This window comes from Aspergillus saccharolyticus (genome assembly GCF_003184585.1).
Source record: "Aspergillus saccharolyticus JOP 1030-1 unplaced genomic scaffold BP01scaffold_27, whole genome shotgun sequence".
Lineage (NCBI taxonomy): Eukaryota > Fungi > Ascomycota > Eurotiomycetes > Eurotiales > Aspergillaceae > Aspergillus > Aspergillus saccharolyticus.
The window spans coordinates 355,872-372,450 of record NW_020290637.1 but is presented as its reverse complement, the minus strand read 5'-3'; the positions used below and the strand labels follow the sequence as shown (position 1 = coordinate 372,450).

Below are 16,579 nucleotides of genomic sequence, written 5' to 3'. Positions count from 1 at the left end.
TATTTTAGTCTGGAAAACTGATTCATACAGGGATGGAGCGATATTTGTACTATTGCCTATGATGGGCTTGAAACGAAATAGTAAGGACATGAATGTTAAAAGAAAACAAGCCCATTGGGCCTAATGGTAAGGTATAAGAGGTAAGCATAAAGCGCCAAGGAGGGTGCGGTCGCAAGGACAAGAGCTTCATCAAGGCTGGAATTAGAAGGACGAGGAACAGGGCAAACGAATGGTGCAAACCCGCTTTCAAGATATCGAGAATGTGAGCATTGCAGAGGCTCTGTACGGGCTAAGTTGACGCAAACAAGACTCTGGCATAGCCGAGCCCGAAGAGGTCAGATACCTCTCTACAAATTGACAGTACCCCCTTCAACACAGTTCTGGCCCTTTGCAGTACTTTCCGCGTTGAGTTCGGGATCGGCATGGTCATCTCTCTGGGCCCAGTTAATCAAGTGGCCCTTGACATCACGCATGTCGTGTACCTTCTGCGCCAAGTCCCCCCTCGCTTTGCGTGGCGCGTCGCTGCGTTCGTCCAGGTCCTCTTCGTCTGAACTGGACAAGGAGGATAGAGATGAGCTATTACTTCGCTGAAGAAAAATCATCTGATTTCCTTCGTGCTTCTTGAATTCACGTTGCTCATTCTTCAAGGTTTCCATTCGCGTAGCATCCTTTCTGCAGTCAAGTGTGGTTATGTGAAGACCAACCAGATTAGACGAGATAAACTGTTTAAGAAGAGGAAGATACTCTGCGTTTGGACGATAGGTGCCGCTGTCGTTATCAATAAAAAGCTCGTAGTCGGCCGGGTCGATAGATATCTCCAAATCATGCTGCGACTCATCCGCCGTATAGTTGCAGTTCTCTGAAGGATGCGGAGTATCACCCTGTCGGTGGTGGCGATGCTTACGTCTCCGGAGAAAGAATTCTCCAGAATACGCGATATAAATCGATACATTACTGTGCATGGTGTGTTTGCTTAGAAGATCGATGCCGAACTCCTTCCCCGTCTCAGTGAAGCGAAACTGTCCGTCGAGTGTAATGACATATGTGAAAATTCTCCCACCCTGGGCATAGTGTACAAACTCGAGGAATTTTTGGGTGAGTTCGATACACGGCGATTCGAACTGACCGTTAAGGGTTGTCTTGTCGAAATTATATATACGCTCATGCTGATGATGAAGCGCTCGGTTGAGGATCCTGCCACGAAGACTGTGAGATGTAAACATTCCGGCAACAAATGGCTTGAATTCGACATAGCGATGATAAAGCTCGGCAGGCACAGGGCCTTTGAGCTGTATCTCAACTGCCTGAAAGCTAAGATGTGGACTGTGAGCTTCTCGTGCATCTTTGCTTGAACTGGACCGGTGGACGTACTTGTATCGACTGATTGTCTTTTGGCCATTTTGGCTCTGAACTTCGTCCTTGGTACCTGCTAGTCTTCCAAAAACGGGAGAAAAGTGTTTGAACCAATAATTCGGTCCAACAGTGTACATATGCGCACCTTGATCGCCGGGTGTTTTGCCCAGGCAATCGATACTAATCACCAGATGCGAAGCCACGTCGAGACGCCGTGAAGCCAAGGCGGCAATGCTGCCGAAAAGATATACTCGTTTGCTCCCCAATCGCTTTTTCACGCGATAAGACTGCTCTTTGATAGATGGCCAATTCTCATACATTGTGTCTATCTCGACGTAGGCATTCCCGAGTTTATCGTCATGGTCGGTTGCATCTTCATCGTAGACATGACATTTCAACTGAAAGCCGGAAGCGGGTACATTGGCCACAATCCACTCCTTTTCCCACACTGGATCTCGGTTCTTGCGCACAGTAGGCGTCCGATACGATACAATGGGGTCCTGTTTGTGGCGTTGGGGAAGGTCGACAATCAGTTGAGCATGGACGTAAGGATCCGAGGAGAAGGTACCAAAATCTGCGCACGGAAGATTGACGCCGCGATGGAAAGTAAACTTAACGGTATACCCTGGCGGAGCATAGGGATACGGGGTACTATCGAAACCTCCGGCAGGCTGAGACTGCGATCGTTCATCCCCGTGCAAAGTGGCTTTCATGGCAGCCGCTCTGTCTTGCACGTGCTCTGTCTTGTCGAAGAATCTCGGGCCATACTTATCTACCGGGCGTCGTCGACGTGTGCGCGGTTTCGCTTGTTCCATGAGAGGCGGAGGAGGGGAGGAAATGCCAGATAGTAAACTGAAATACGGTAGCAAATAACCGGGTGGGGTACGTCCACGAGTGCGCGGGGAATCAGCCGCCGGTGCAGGACGATGCAGGAAGAGTCTGTTGTCTGCGAATCTGTCTTCTTTGGTGAAGAAGGTCGGAGAACAGGTTCTCGTCTGTCTTTTCTCTCTCCTCTCTCTCCCTCGCTGTCTCTGTGTATAGTTTTTTCTCTTTTTTTTTTTGTTATGCTGTCGTTCTTTCTTTCCTTATTTTGCGTGGTTTTTTCTTGGTTTTGCCCAGCCCCTTTTTCCCGGAAAGAGGGCGAGACCGGCAATTGAAGGAAGAAAGAGATCTTAACAAGAGATAAGAGAAAATACGTGGTTGGAGATGCAGTCATCCACACCTCGGGGTTGAAGGAACTACCATCATGTGGCTTCTCCACGGGAAGGAGAGGAGCGCTGAGGGAGAAAGAGAGGTAGAGAGAATAATTCCAGTTCTTGGTCTCGGCAAGGCTTCTTTCACGTCGATCGTATCCCCAGCAGGAGTTTTGGGCGATGACGGAAGGACGGGACCGAGACACCCTGTAGGGCGTAGCGTGGACCACCAGTTCCACCACCACTTCGTACCTACTACCTAACTACTGCTAGTATTGCTGATTTGCTCCGAGCTGCGTACTCAGTGCCCATTGTTCCTGCCCCTGTACAGCGCTGGTACAGAATGTTTCATGATAAACAATCACAAATTTAAGATAATATATACGAACAGATTGGGTGTTCGCCATTTAAAACTACATTTGCAAGAAGATGAAAGACGTGGACAACAACCCCCACGAAGAGGAAAAAGGTAGTATTTCTATAAGTAAATCAGACTAGCTGGTCCGAGTTGATAGCTGCAGATGATAGTGACGTCATTCTAGCTACCGCGTCAAGACTTGGTTCGCGCGTCCGGCCAAACATCCCACGGATGATGACCCACGCATGCAACTCATAGCACGCAATGCCTGGCTGGTCTCATGACATTGACCAATAAACAGAAAGACATCATGCCTTGTCCCCAACTAAGATCCTCGGAACAAGAATTGCATATCTTCTGGTGTGAGCTTCTCCAATGCCTCACCCTGATCCTTGTTAAGGGTACCGTTGATAAGGTTGGCTTTCTTCTCTTGCAGCAGAACAATTCGAGATTCAACGGAATCCTCTATGCAGAGTCGAGTGATGACGCAAGGTCGGCGTTGACCGATGCGGTGGCAGCGATCCGCACTCTGCCACTCGGCGGCGGGGTTCCACCATCTAAGGTGATAGTGATACATTAGTGGACAAAGAGTAAGATAAGATCTGCTGTCTCAGGGAAACTTACGGGTCAACAATGAAAACTCTCGATGCCTCAGTCAGGTTCAAAGCCACACCGCCTGCTTTAAGTGAAACGAGAAATACCTCGACATCAACATTGTTCATGAAATACTCAATCGACTTTTGTCGTTGTGCCGGTGTCATTGTACCGTCGAGCATGACCGTGTTGAAGCCGGCTCGGCGCAAGCGCCACTCGACAAGCTGCAGCATGGACGTAAACTGCGAAAACACGATAGATTTGTGCGTCTGTTTCTTGCTTCGAAGCTTGTAGAGCTCATAAACTAGCATCTCGATTTTGGTAGAAGAAGTCCAGTCCTCCATCCGAATGCGATTGATGATGGAAGTCTTCTTGACGTGCTCTGCTTCCTGTTCGATATCAGGCTGCTCAAAATCGATCGACAAAGGAATGTGACATCGAGGGCAGTCAACCACAGACATGATTCCCGAGGACTTAACATAGTCTTTGACACATCTACGGCAAAATTCATGGTGGCAGCGAGATCGAATTGCCTCTTCGGCAGGCTCATCACAGATACTGCAGACGAGAACATTCTGGCCACTCTGAGCGTGTTTTTTCAGAATAAGATCGGGATGGTTCGCCACTTGACGCATCTGCATGATGAGCCCAAAGATATTGGCATAGTTATTCAACATGACACCACGGCTCACGTATGTATCGAATTGGCGGGTTGAATTTGTCATGATGCTGCGAGAAAAATCCCGTTCGATTTCTCCAAAGAATTCATTCCGTATGATAACGCTAAAGGCAGGTCAGCGGCGCCCAGTCAACCTATATTGGCGAACAAACCGCTTGGGTGGAAGCTCCATAGAGGTTGTATGGTCTCGCTTGATACGCCGCAACATAATTCTATCCGTCAAGAGGCGCAGTTTTGCTAGAGCTTCCTTTCTGGCCTGAGCATTGTCTCTCTCCGTTACTGCTCCCGGTCAGCCTAGTCCATGGCAATGGTGATTTGAAGGCTCTTACTAGGATTGAGTATCTCCTGGTTGAAAACAGACACGTGACTAAACCCACTGTACTCGAGGTATTCCAAGTTAGAAGTCAGGAGCGACTCACCAAGAGAAACATGCTAACTTACCTATGCTTGCATGATGTACATCGCTTTTCTGCGTCCTGCGACCAATGAAGTTGTTGACACTTGCATTGCTTGCAGAAATAGCAAGCGAAAGGGCGAACTTCCAGGAAGCGAAGCAGCGAAAAAAACTCACCGATCCTGTTCTGAACCGGCGTTCCCGAGAGACACCACTTGTAGTTTGCTTGTAATGCGAAGCATGCGCGGGCAACACTAGTTGTCCGTTGCTAGCATTGGGCTTGTTTCAGCAATCGAGCTTCAGAGTATGACTATCAAGAGCGACCTTACTTTGATACTATGCGCTTCATCCAAGATCAATCGGTGGTATTTAATGGAATGGATGACGCCTTTGATGTTGATTAACTCAGTTCAAGAAGACTTTATGAGATGCATGACTTACTGTCCTCCTTAACAATCCCATCGTTCCGGTTCCAGCCTTTCCACTCTTTGCGGTGGATGGACTCGAGGCCAGAATCTGGACACATGGTAAGCCTCGTGATGTTCGTCGGACTCTGTCTGGTTATGCGTACATACAAGAAATCATAATCACGTCATACGTTTCCAAATCATTTTTGGAAAGAGTCTTGACCTTGGGATTCGAATTATGATAAACAAGGACCTTCAACTGGCCACTGGTGTATTCCTGGAGGAGAAGAAGTCAGTTATCTTGTGGTCCTGCAATCTGCGAAGGAACAAACCTTGATCTCGGACTGCCATTGCATAAGGGCAACTGGAGGCACTACCACAAGCGATGGCTTACCAGCGGGATAGTCAGACATGATAAGGGAAACAGCCTGTATCGTTTTGCCCATTCCCATTTCATCTCCTAGGAGACCTCCTTTATATTGCGATTGTTCTTGTTGCATCATCCAGTTGAGACCCTCAAGTTGAAATGACTTGAGCGTCCTTGCTATGCCGCTTGGCTGCTCTGCAGCTACCGGCTTGATAGGGGGCGAATTTGCCAAATCATCCCACATTGTAGTAACAGCTGGATGCTGCTTTTCCAATTTCTTCCGTTCTCTAATCGCCTACAAAAAGTTTAGTGAGTCAAGTCAGGACGCTTGGAGCAGAGATCATACACGACGAGTCATCCAAGCCTCCCCTGACCTCTGGGTACTGTTCAAAGCCGATTGAAAACCCCGCCTAGTTCTCATTGATGCTTCATGGTTCCGTGTAATTTGTGGCCTTACAGACTCCTGTGGCTTGTCAGATTCATCCTCGCTGGCCTCAGTCAAAGAATACGCAAGGTCGCTAAGCTCGGATCCACTCGAATAGGTGTCCGATTTATCAGAAATCAACTCATCAGCTATGAATTCGTCAAGGCAAGTGATGTTGGTTGTCCGAGCAGATCGAAGGGGCCGTCTTCTGGAGTCGGGGTGCTGTGTTTGTGAACTCTCCTCATCTGACGCATCCTGTACTAGACCTTCTGAGTTGATAGTGGGAGAGGTTTTGCTTGTGGTGACATGGCGTGCGGATTTTACCAATTTTGATGGCCGTTCCTGATACTCGCGAGCTTGTTGGAGTGCTTCTGCTAATGCAGCATCCGATGCGACGGTCGCAGAAGTCATAGACGCAGCAGACCTCTTTAACGCTCGAGATGTGCTCAAAGACAAAGTGCTCGTACGTAGTTCGCGTGCACGAGCAGAAGCACTAACTCTTTTCTTTGTTCCAGATACATCTGAATCGACCGGCGTAGCAGTAGTACTGGTCGCTGGCGTACTGTAAGTTCGCGTCGAAATTCCGGATGAGTCCTCGTCTAGAGGAGAGTTTTCGGTTTCGGATGACGGTGACGCTCTCTTGGAGGGTATAGCTACTTCAATGGCTATGGGCTTGATGTTGTAACTCCATTTAGCCACCGGGTGAGGGTCGCTATCATTATTCTCTGGCTGGTTGATGTTGGCCGTGCAAGTCGAGGAAACCCGATTTAACCGTGCAGATTTGCGTCTAGGCAGCAACGCGATAGGATCTATACAGAATACATCAGCTAGTTCCGATGTACATTCACACCATCAATGATTTAATTTCTGCTCTCATTGAGGGATGCTGCAACTTGAAAGACATGTTGTAATATGAAGTATAGCGCCTTACCAGTGTTGGACGACTGCTCTTGCTTCACGGTAGAAGAGATTCTTGTCATTACGACGAGTCTTTTTTCTCGGTTCACAAGGTATATAAGACCGACCGATGGCTGATTCGCGAAATATTACTCGCAATTGCTGGAGAGGTGCCTCTATTCAAGGCAGGTGTAAGAAGATGGGTGGCTAATAAGAAGTGGCGGGCGGCTATCGGAGTCTAGCCTCGCGGACAATGTTGCGGGAGGCAAATAAGTCAAGGGTCCACAGAAAGGAGAGATGAGTCAAGGATAAGCAGAGAAGAGGAAGAGTACGACTCGAGTACTCGAGTGAGGAAAAAATCGTATCAGAAGCAATCGAAGGGACTTCCCAAGCTGACTCCGATCCACATGCCACAGTACGAATGGTCTCCCTCTCGGACCTATCTCCTGAAAAGTTCCCCTCTTGGCTATCGGGCCCTCGGTCCTACGTCCCAATTCGCCACTCCGGAGGCGATAAGCAGCCGTCTGGCGAACCTCGCGTTAAGTGGAACGCGAAATCGGCACGGAATCTTGTGACTTGCCAAAACCACCCATATAACCCTGTTGTTCGTTTTTTTTTTTGGCAGTACTTTGACGTTTACCTCTTGTCCCATCGAAACGTTCTTTGTTTTCCGATCAAAATGTATGTCTTGACAGCTTCAACAATTTGCCGTGAATGTACTGACAATGCGAAGGGCCGGCAGAAGGCAGACAAGGAATCAAATCCGAGGCCCGTATGTCTTAAATGATGCTTTTCCGGTCGTTCTCACAATGCAAATGGCTACTAATGGCACATCATAGGCATTCGGCGCTTACCGACTTTCTTGCCGTATGTATACAATCTGCATTTTCTGGCCGCCGTACTATTGTGAACAGGTTACTAAGGCTCTCTTCTTTAGTCAAATAACATCTCCGCCGCTCAAATCCACGAAGACTACCAAAGACGTCTGAGAGATGCGGAACGCCACGTTGATGAAAGTCAAAACAATGATATCCAGGAATTCGAGCATGAAGGCACTGGCGAATCGTTAGAGCAGCAGAAGAAGCGAAAACGGAAGGAGAGTGCTGCTCTGGCCCAAATCAAGCAGAGTAAGGAATTCGCCCGGCGCAAAGCACGACGAACGGGCGAGCCAGATGACGACGATGACTTCATAGCCCGGGAGATGATGTACGAAAGGTCACGCCCCATGCCAGGCCAGCTTGACAATTGCGAGCTATGTGGCAAACGCTTCACTGTTACCCCATACAGCAAGACGGGCCCAAACGACGGTCTTCTTTGTGTCAAGTGCTCAAAGGCACAAACCGACAGCGAGAAGAAAGCCAAGGTCAAGAAACGCGGGTCAAGAATCGGTCGACGCCAAAATCAGAGCAATCTTCTCGATGGACTTGCTGCGCAAGGTGTTTTGAGTTTGGCCGAGATGTGCACGAAGGTACGCCGATGATCACATCCCTGATTCCGCTATGCTACATCTAACACTACCTCTGGCAGAAAGTTGCAGATACTATCAATGATATTGAAGAGTTTGGTGACTTGCCACCCCAGTTACTGCTTCGGTTGAGTCAGATACTCTCCAAAAGGCGGGTAATGACACCTCGGACTCTCAATCTCTTCCTTCGCCCGGACTTCGACCGCATTGATATATTCGATGCCGCTAGTACGTTATCCGCATTTTTCTCGTTTCCCCTCTTGACCTGTAACATTGTTGTTGTCTGTATCACGACATTCAGCTCTCCGGTTTATCGTTCACCTAGGGACGGGACCTAACCGAACACTTTTAGAACTTGAAACACAGGACTTCGAGAAGATATTCGCAATCATGCCTCGCCTGGCTCATGTCAACATCCGCTTTGCGGGGCAAATGAAAGATCAAGTGGTGAAGTACATTTTGAGCCGTGATTTTCGAATTAAAAGTCTACACCTTGATGCTGCAAACTTGCTGTCTGACACCTTATGGCGAGAGCTATTCCAAAGTCTAGGTTTACAGCTAGAGAGCCTCAAGCTGTCTAACCTAGATTGCTCTTTTGATAACGAGACTGTGGAGGTGTTGGCCAGCTGCTGTACCGCACTTCGATCTTTGAAGCTGAAACATTGTTGGAAGCTAGGGAACCGTTCACTTCAAGCCATATCAAAACTGAAAAGCTTGGTGCATTTATCTTTACACTTCTATCAGGATGTAAAGAGTGATACTCTCCTCAGATCCATATCTCAGGTTGGGCCGAATTTACAGACTTTGTCGTTAGAAGGCTTCGCGACTGCGGATGACCATCTACTTGACACGATCCACGACAATTGCAGGTCTTTAAACAAATTGCGCTTCTCTGATAATAGCACATGCACTGACAAGGGATTTGTTCGTCTCTTCACGGACTGGCCGAATCCTGCTCTGGAAGTAGTGGACCTTTCCTCCGTTCGTGATATCGATAATGCCAACCCAGACGGGCCCGCAGAAGCCACAGGCCTCGCATCTCAAGGGTTTGTCACACTGATGAACCATTCGGGCGCCATGATCCGCAAGTTGAATATATCATCCTGTCGTCACATCTCACATGCTGCTTTCGCCGAGGTTTTTTCAGATGGGCGCACATATCCCAATCTGAGGGTGCTCGATGTGTCGTTCCATACGGTCATGGATGATTACCTCGTTGGTCTCATTCTGCAATGTTGCCCGAAAATCCAGAAGTTGATTGCTTTTGCCTGCTTTAATTTGCGAGGTGTCGTCATTCCTTCTGGCGTTGCACTGATAGGTGGCTTGAAGGCACAAGACTCCATCGTTTTGGAAGGAACCCACCAAGCACAGTTGTCGGCATTCGGTGTTTAGCCTACTTACAGATGCTCGTTTCAGCAATACCTCAATTGATGAGAATTCAAGGACCGCTAAGATCATAGAAGCTTACCTTGTTGTCTCCAACCTCACCTTTAAAGACTTGGAAAATTCGCCAAGCCATTTTCTCATAACCACTTTGAGGCTTCGCTTGTGGGCTTACTTCAACCCCAGCTTATACGTAGGCGAGCCTCCGTCCTATCCCAAACCTACCCGTGCACGGAGTAGTCTACTTCTGAAACCTGACTTATGGGAGTGTGGAATAATTGCTTTTATGGGAGTGTGAAATAAATGCTGAGGATTAATTCGGCTGGGCCGACTGTTGCCTACCTCCTCGTCTCCCTATCAAGTGCTGCAACATGAGAAATGGAAGAAAGTACTGGCTTTACTATACCTTCTTTACGCTCCTTTACAGCTAAGTTAAGTGCGGTGAGGCACTAGAACTTGAACCTGGAGCTTGAAGAAGGAGACGGCGATCGATAGTAAACCGTCACCCCAATTTATTGGGTTGCAATTGAACATCTCAAAAGTTTTTGGTAGTTAATGTATCTCTTCATTTGGTGCTGCTGTCACTAGCCCAGCGCCGTGTCACATAGGCGAAGGGCCAGCGGGTACGTACCCGTACATGGAAATGAACTAACAAGATGTGCACGCCACTGTAGGCGCGCCTTTGTCAGCTCCAAGCACAGCACAACTAAAACAGCGCTTACAGTAGAGTCTGTATTCTGGTATAATATTCATAGGATAATCTGCCTCTTGTCCGCTGCGTACATACGATAGAGACACCCAGGATTGTTGCAGCCCACTAAGTTATACCGATCCTCGAGCCTCAGATAAGGTGGAAGTATTTGGAAAATGATACGTAATTGACTATGAACCCTTGCATGCTAGTATCAAGTACGGAGTGCGGAGTACAATGTACACAGTCGATAATAGATCATATAACACACTCGTACAGCGTGCGAATCACTGGTGGTGGTAAAGTACAGCCTGAGTCTGGCGGTCGCCGCCGCCTGTTTCCGCCACTGTCTTCCTGCCGAAGTGATTACTTGACTATATTTATACAGTAACGTTAGTTAAATATGTTCTACAGTACATACATTTGAATTTATCTTTCTCCTAGTCTTATTCCTGGTTTCCTGGTCCCTGTGGTCAGGTCTACTAGACCAGGTACCAGGCACGCTCCATGCTTTTCTTGAACTCATCCAGGCATCTGACTTATCCCTTTGTGGTCGTTAGCGCGTACTCGCTCTTCGGGACCTTCCTGCCACAGAAATATTCTAACCAGCTGTAGAGAGTACATTATGTTCCGCTTGAGTTACTATCTTACTGAGCTTCCCAAATTCTTTCTAGTCCTTGAGAAAAGGGGAATAAGAGGGCGTGGCAGATATTAACGAATAGAAGCGGCAAGAGCAAGAGGTGTCTCTCGGTCACGGGTGGACGCCGCGGATAAAGGGTGCTACTATATTTGGAATCACCGCTCGATTCCCGAGTCCTCTACGAGGCTTAGATATGGGACCATTGCTAACTTAGGTGTGAGTATGGAGTAACTACTCCGTACTTCGTAGGTACACAGTTCATACAGTATTGTTTCGGGCTCCACAATCCACCGTACGACATCCAGGGTCTGTAGGACTTTCCTGGTAAAGATTCGGGTATCTCTCCCTTGGGCCAATCAAACAGCCGGTCAGTAATTACCTATCATTGGCGTAAGGGACTACGGAGCTTGACTGGTACCTATTCATATCATGTAAAACTTTCCAATCTATAACTACCTAGGGTGTACACAGTACTCCGTAAATCTTATTCAATAATGGAATCCGTACGATGAGTGGACTACTACGTAGGTTATTAGTTAACTAGGTAGTTAGTGTACTCCGTATGAACCGATTCTATAACTAAGCTGGCGGATTACTACAATTAGCACGCGCAGACTAGTCTAGCTTGGAACTTACAGTTGGAATTGAAGTGTTTCTCTGTCTGAGTTTGCTCAGCTCAGTGTTCTTGCCGTGTTCAATACACAAGTGGATTTCAAGTTTCACTAAGTAGTCATATACTACGTGGTATCTCAGTCAATAATCTACTGAGCAGACGGACACTCTTAGCCAACTCTTGAAATACTTACTACTAGTAAGATATACAGTAGTTATGACCAAATAGCCAAACCATTAAGGAGTTTGTTTAAAAATACTAATTACTGTATTTAACCACGAATTGTTGCGCTTGCGCTTGTCTTTGTCATCCGAACTTCCATCTCCCTCCCCCACCCGACCCCCTCCTCTCATTCTCTCTTGTCCCCTGGGTAGGTTTGTTTTCATTTTGCCCTTCGAGACCCAGTCTCCCCTCCCCACTCAAAGGAAAAGAAAAACAAGAGACTTATCATTCATTGTTCATAACGTTCTCAACAACCCACTTTCCCCTCTTTTCTCAAAGCACTGATTTTGGAAACTCACATAAGTCAGTTGAAAGACAAACCCACCAAACAGCCAATTTTCAGGACCCGCTAGTGGATTGCGAGGGTCCCAGCCGCTGCTGGTCGACCATTATAGTAGTACGTATACGGTGTATCAGAAAGAAAATTCCCCTTGGGCCACCTCGCCTCTTCAGACCAGATTCTTTGGAGACCCCTGAGTGAGCTCGAAACCTCTAAGCATCCACATCTACCACTGATCTGCCACAACGCTATCTCATTTTCCTTCACGTCATCCACTTCTTTTCTTGAAATATTCTCGTGAGCAGGCACCTCCCGCCCCGCCAGGTTCGAAATCTGTGCGGTTCAGACAAGGCCCAGAATTTGTTCCAAGCACCCTTTTCATAATCACGCCCATCTTCTCTCCCTCTGTACCCGGCCCGTTCCTCAGTCCAATTTCCCCTCCTCCTCCACCACTTCGGCAATCTTTTTATGGGACAACAATAGCGCCAACAGGAAGGGGCTGGAGTTTTGCGGATTCTGGGAGCTGGCGTAGCTTGCTAATCCCATCTGGAAGTGGTTCCGGCTTCGCTAGTGGTTGTTTCGGTCTCAGTCCAGATGCCAATAAAGCTCCCCAAAGGCTTCGCTCGACGAAAATCGTCTGGCAATGCTCTGGAGGAGGTTGAAAATCCTCCTCAGCCATCTTTCAGGGTCTTTGAACGACCATCCACCGACAAGAAATCCTCCAGCGATGGCCAGTTGATGTCGAAGAGGCTGAGCGAAGGCCAACCTCTGTACTCGCCGTCTGAAGACGCAGACAACAACATATTTGCAGTGTCAGAAAATCACCCCTCACGAAGCCTGTACAGTATCCCCTTCTATTGCGATTCTATGCTATGGATGTACTAATGAGCATCATGACAAAGTACCTACGAAGCGAATCCGTCGGCCCACTTATCTCAGTCTACACGCCGTTCAACCGACGGAGAGCCTTCGGTCGACGCCCATTCCCCACATTCACGGAACTTGTATGATATACCAATCCCTCCCATATCTGGTGCACTTCGGGCAGCAGGGAGAACATTCTCCTTTGGTGGGAGGTTTGCGAAGGTTCCAGCTGCGGTTTCGCCATCCCAGCCATCCACGCCTGGTCCCTCCAGGAACCGAGCTATGACTGCCAGCACAGCTAATACCGCAGCTGCACCGAGACTTCCTGAGGCAGATTTGCAATTCGAAAAGATGGAAGATGATTTTCAGAACATGTTCGGCAATTTGGAAAAGCGCTATTATGCTCCCCAGGACTCACCACAAGAGGAGACTATTGATTCGGTAAGGAATTACCCTGCTTCTACCGTCAAGTCAAGTCTCCGACGCCCATGAAGACCTTTATAGGTCGTTGCTGAAACCTTGAATGTACCATTTGATGAGATCTAACATATCTATAGGACGCGCCAAGACCACGCAAATCTCGACCCGACAACACTGGGGGAAAAGTTGAGAAGGCTCCACGCCCGGGACCCATCGACACTAATCGATCGCAGGAAGTTGAGCCATCCCCTTACTCCTGGGATAGCCGACATTCCGAAGACGGGTTACTTGCAGCCATCGATTCCCCTAGGGAACAGCTGGGCGCACCGCATCAATATCCTAAGCTGAGTACAGGGCCTGCGGAAGAACGACCCAAGTCCGCAGCGCTACCCCATGCTGTGTCATCCGCGGCCGCTACCACTTCCCATCGCTCTCTCGAAAAACCTCAGACTGCTGCTGATAAAGGATTGAGGAGAAGCGTGATATATCCAAGCAAACGCGATTCCCCCTCCGTTGACGACGAGGACGCCAAACTAATTATGGAGTCTCTTTATTCGGGCAAGAAAGGCGTACATGTAGCAATCGCATCTGACCAGAAATCCCAAGACGCTGACAATGAGTTCTCGCTCTTCGCGATTGAAAATGGACAACTATCGGCGAGTGCGGCTCAGACTGAGCGTCAAGAGCCCCCGACGTTAATTGGTCCGGCCGAGAACAACAGTCTTGAGGCTTCAATTGCAGCCCATGCTCAACTGGCAGCGCAATACGAAAAGTGCCAGCCTCCATCCGCCTCCTCAACAAACAAGATCATGACTCCCTCTCAATTCGAACACTATCGACGACAGCAAGAGCTCAGAAGATCCAAAAGCGACGCCTCATTAAGTGAGAAGTCCAGCGAAAGCGAATACGAAGAAGAGGACGAAACAGAGAATAACCGTGAGGCTGAAAGACAACGGCGGAAGCAAGAGGCTCATCTCTCTGTCTACCGACAGCAGATGATGAAAGTAACTGGGCAGCAAGCTTCCGCGCCAGCCTTGCAGACCGACGTTGATCGGGCTAGCAAGAGCGCGCCAAATCTATTACAACCAGGCAATCTATCCGGAAGTGGTAAAAGCAGCGATGGAGATGATGACGAAGAAATCCCATTAGGGATTCTCGCAGCACACGGTTTTCCAAACAGAAATCGACCTCCCAGTCACTTGACACCCTCTAATTCTATACCAAACCTTCGAGCATCTTTTCAACAGCCATATATATCGTCGCCAGGTTCGGTCGCAGAACAGGATACTGCGAACCGTAGCAGCTTACCTGTCTTCGCCAGGAATTTGCCTCGAGACCCATACTTTGGCGCAAGCCTGGTTAGCCCCTCTAACCGAGAATCTTTGGCCCTAGGAGGCGGTGCGTCTGTTCATGGTGGCCCATCCCCGGCGCTACCTCCTGGAGGCTTAGTCGGGGTCATTGCTACTGAGGAACGGGCTAGAGCCATGAGGAGGGGAAGTCCTAATACCCAAGCCATGTATGACTACCAGGCGGGTGGAGTTTCAGGGCCAGCGATTTATCCTAGTGGTATACCTAGGCCTTACACGATGATGAATTTGAATTCGACCAATGCAGCTGGCGCGCAGTCGTCGATATCTGCAACGGAGCAGGCACAAATACAACTTTCTCAGCAAATGACTCAGATGGTGCAGATGCAAATGCAATGGATGCAACAGATGATTCAGATTCAGGGTGGTCAGAACGTTCCACAAATTCCACTTCAGGGGATCCCTCTTCAAGGTCCGGGTTCTAGTGTCAATGTGCGGCCATCCTCAATGCCGTCAGCCGGCACCTCCATAGGCGGTCCTTCAGTTCGTCACCAAGAAGAGCACAGGACGCTCAGCATGCTTGATCCTAATGCTTCCTCTCGGTTGAATGCCCCAGCTTTACCATATGTCTCTGGAGTCCACCGGCCTGGCACTCCAGCAGGCCAGAATTATGCGCCCTCTATTGCTCCATCCGAACGTAGCAATGTGGGATTGGCATCCCGCTATAGACCAGTCTCGATGGTGCAGCCAGATCTCGGACCATCGAATATCCACCCCACACCAACCTCGTGGAACGATGAGAACGACAAGCCGCCCGCTGTCGTTCCCGCCGGGTTGCCCATGTCCACTCGTCCGCTTTCTAGCCACAATCACATATCCGCTCACCTCAAGCCAAGTAACGGCGTCGCGGCGGATGACGACGACGATGATGAAGGCTGGGCTGAGATGATGAGAAAGCGAGAAGACAAGAAGAATAATTGGAAAATGAAGAAGGAAACCTCTACTTTTGGGGATCTGCTCAACGCAGTACACTGACATGATTACTCACGCTATGACATGTGACCACACTCCTAGGTGTGGGACCTAATTTGCATGTACACCTTGCGCCGTCACATTTTTTTATCCCCTGAAAGCGCCCCTTTCTCTTCCCCAGCCATTTTTATGTCCAAATTCTTGGGGCATTGCGCGTGGAACTAATTGATCTGCATCTGCGTGCAGTTGTCATAGACCGTTCCTTCTTCTGAGATCCATTTTTTCTCGAATTGCTTCTCACTGTCATTGATCTTATTCCCTACCTTATTTTTTTCCCCTTGTTCTGGATATGATATATCTATTTATCGACTTTGTTAGTATGGCTTGTTTGCACTCGAGGTATGGTTGATAGTGACGCAGTTCACCGGCATTGCCCTTTCTTTGATATTCTCGAGTTGGAGCTGGTTATGGGCTTACTTTTGGCGTTGTGATGGCTTGACGATCTTTAGCCCAGTGCGGGTTGTGATATTCTACATTCACTAAATGTCCCATGTATTTTTCTGACCCTGTACTTAATCATCCATATGTATTTGACATCTATAAATCATAATATACGTCCTCGGATTTTCTATTTGGGCTAAGATCGTAGATTTGAATAGTTTGAAGTTGATACGTATAGAAGGATTTTTGTTCGTCATCTTTATTGACGTAAGACAATTGCCTTTTTGCGGCAAAGTATCTTTTGGCCAGCACCTGTCGATGCCCATAACTTGCAGTATTTGGGAAGCATCATGATAGACACCCTATCACTGTAACTTAAACGAAGAAGCGATTTCGACATACTTATGAGATAGTCAACATCTGCCCAGCTCAAAGCGTGTTTCTCTGTGCCTGTTTATGCGGTCTTGCTTCTAAGTGTGTGCGGAACGAACGGCGGTCGGGGTAGGGGGGAAGCTGATAGCATAGCCAAGCGACTGCCGGTCACGTGCCTTATCCCGGACATTCTTCAACCCGTTATCAGAGCTTCCGAAACTGCTTGCATCTACAACAATCTCT

General features: G+C 48.3%; 4 protein-coding genes across 4 annotated transcripts; 2 read left to right on the top strand and 2 right to left on the bottom strand.

Annotated features, from left to right (window-relative positions):
- Positions 1-347: 347 nt before the first annotated feature.
- Positions 348-2,168, bottom strand: BP01DRAFT_384637 (C2 domain protein; the record flags this gene model as incomplete). Its single annotated transcript, XM_025577526.1, has 2 exons — positions 348-1,311; positions 1,372-2,168. The coding sequence occupies 2 exons, from the start codon at positions 2,166-2,168 to the stop codon at positions 348-350; spliced, it is 1,761 nt and encodes a 586-aa protein (XP_025429427.1).
- An 819-nt stretch (positions 2,169-2,987) lies between these two features.
- On the bottom strand, positions 2,988-7,072 carry BP01DRAFT_345060 (DNA repair protein RAD16). The gene is made up of 11 exons (XM_025573584.1): positions 6,701-7,072; positions 5,692-6,578; positions 5,311-5,640; positions 5,147-5,255; positions 5,013-5,087; positions 4,901-4,959; positions 4,619-4,839; positions 4,507-4,553; positions 4,330-4,456; positions 3,529-4,281; positions 2,988-3,461 (listed from the first exon to the last, which is right to left on the bottom strand). The coding sequence occupies exons 1-11, from the start codon at positions 6,747-6,749 to the stop codon at positions 3,230-3,232; spliced, it is 2,889 nt and encodes a 962-aa protein (XP_025429426.1). The 5' UTR covers positions 6,750-7,072; the 3' UTR covers positions 2,988-3,229.
- A 579-nt stretch (positions 7,073-7,651) lies between these two features.
- rad7 (DNA repair protein Rad7, protein) lies at positions 7,652-9,523 on the top strand (the record flags this gene model as incomplete). Its single annotated transcript, XM_025572018.1, has 3 exons — positions 7,652-8,134; positions 8,194-8,359; positions 8,484-9,523. Coding segments are annotated over 3 exons (1,689 nt in total), but the record flags the coding sequence as incomplete, so codon positions are not given.
- Positions 9,524-12,554: 3,031 nt separating this feature from the next.
- Positions 12,555-15,586, top strand: BP01DRAFT_301044 (uncharacterized protein; the record flags this gene model as incomplete). The annotated part of the gene is made up of 3 exons (XM_025572016.1): positions 12,555-12,804; positions 12,874-13,265; positions 13,382-15,586. The coding sequence occupies 3 exons, from the start codon at positions 12,555-12,557 to the stop codon at positions 15,584-15,586; spliced, it is 2,847 nt and encodes a 948-aa protein (XP_025429424.1).
- Between the last annotated feature and the right edge of the window lie 993 nt (positions 15,587-16,579).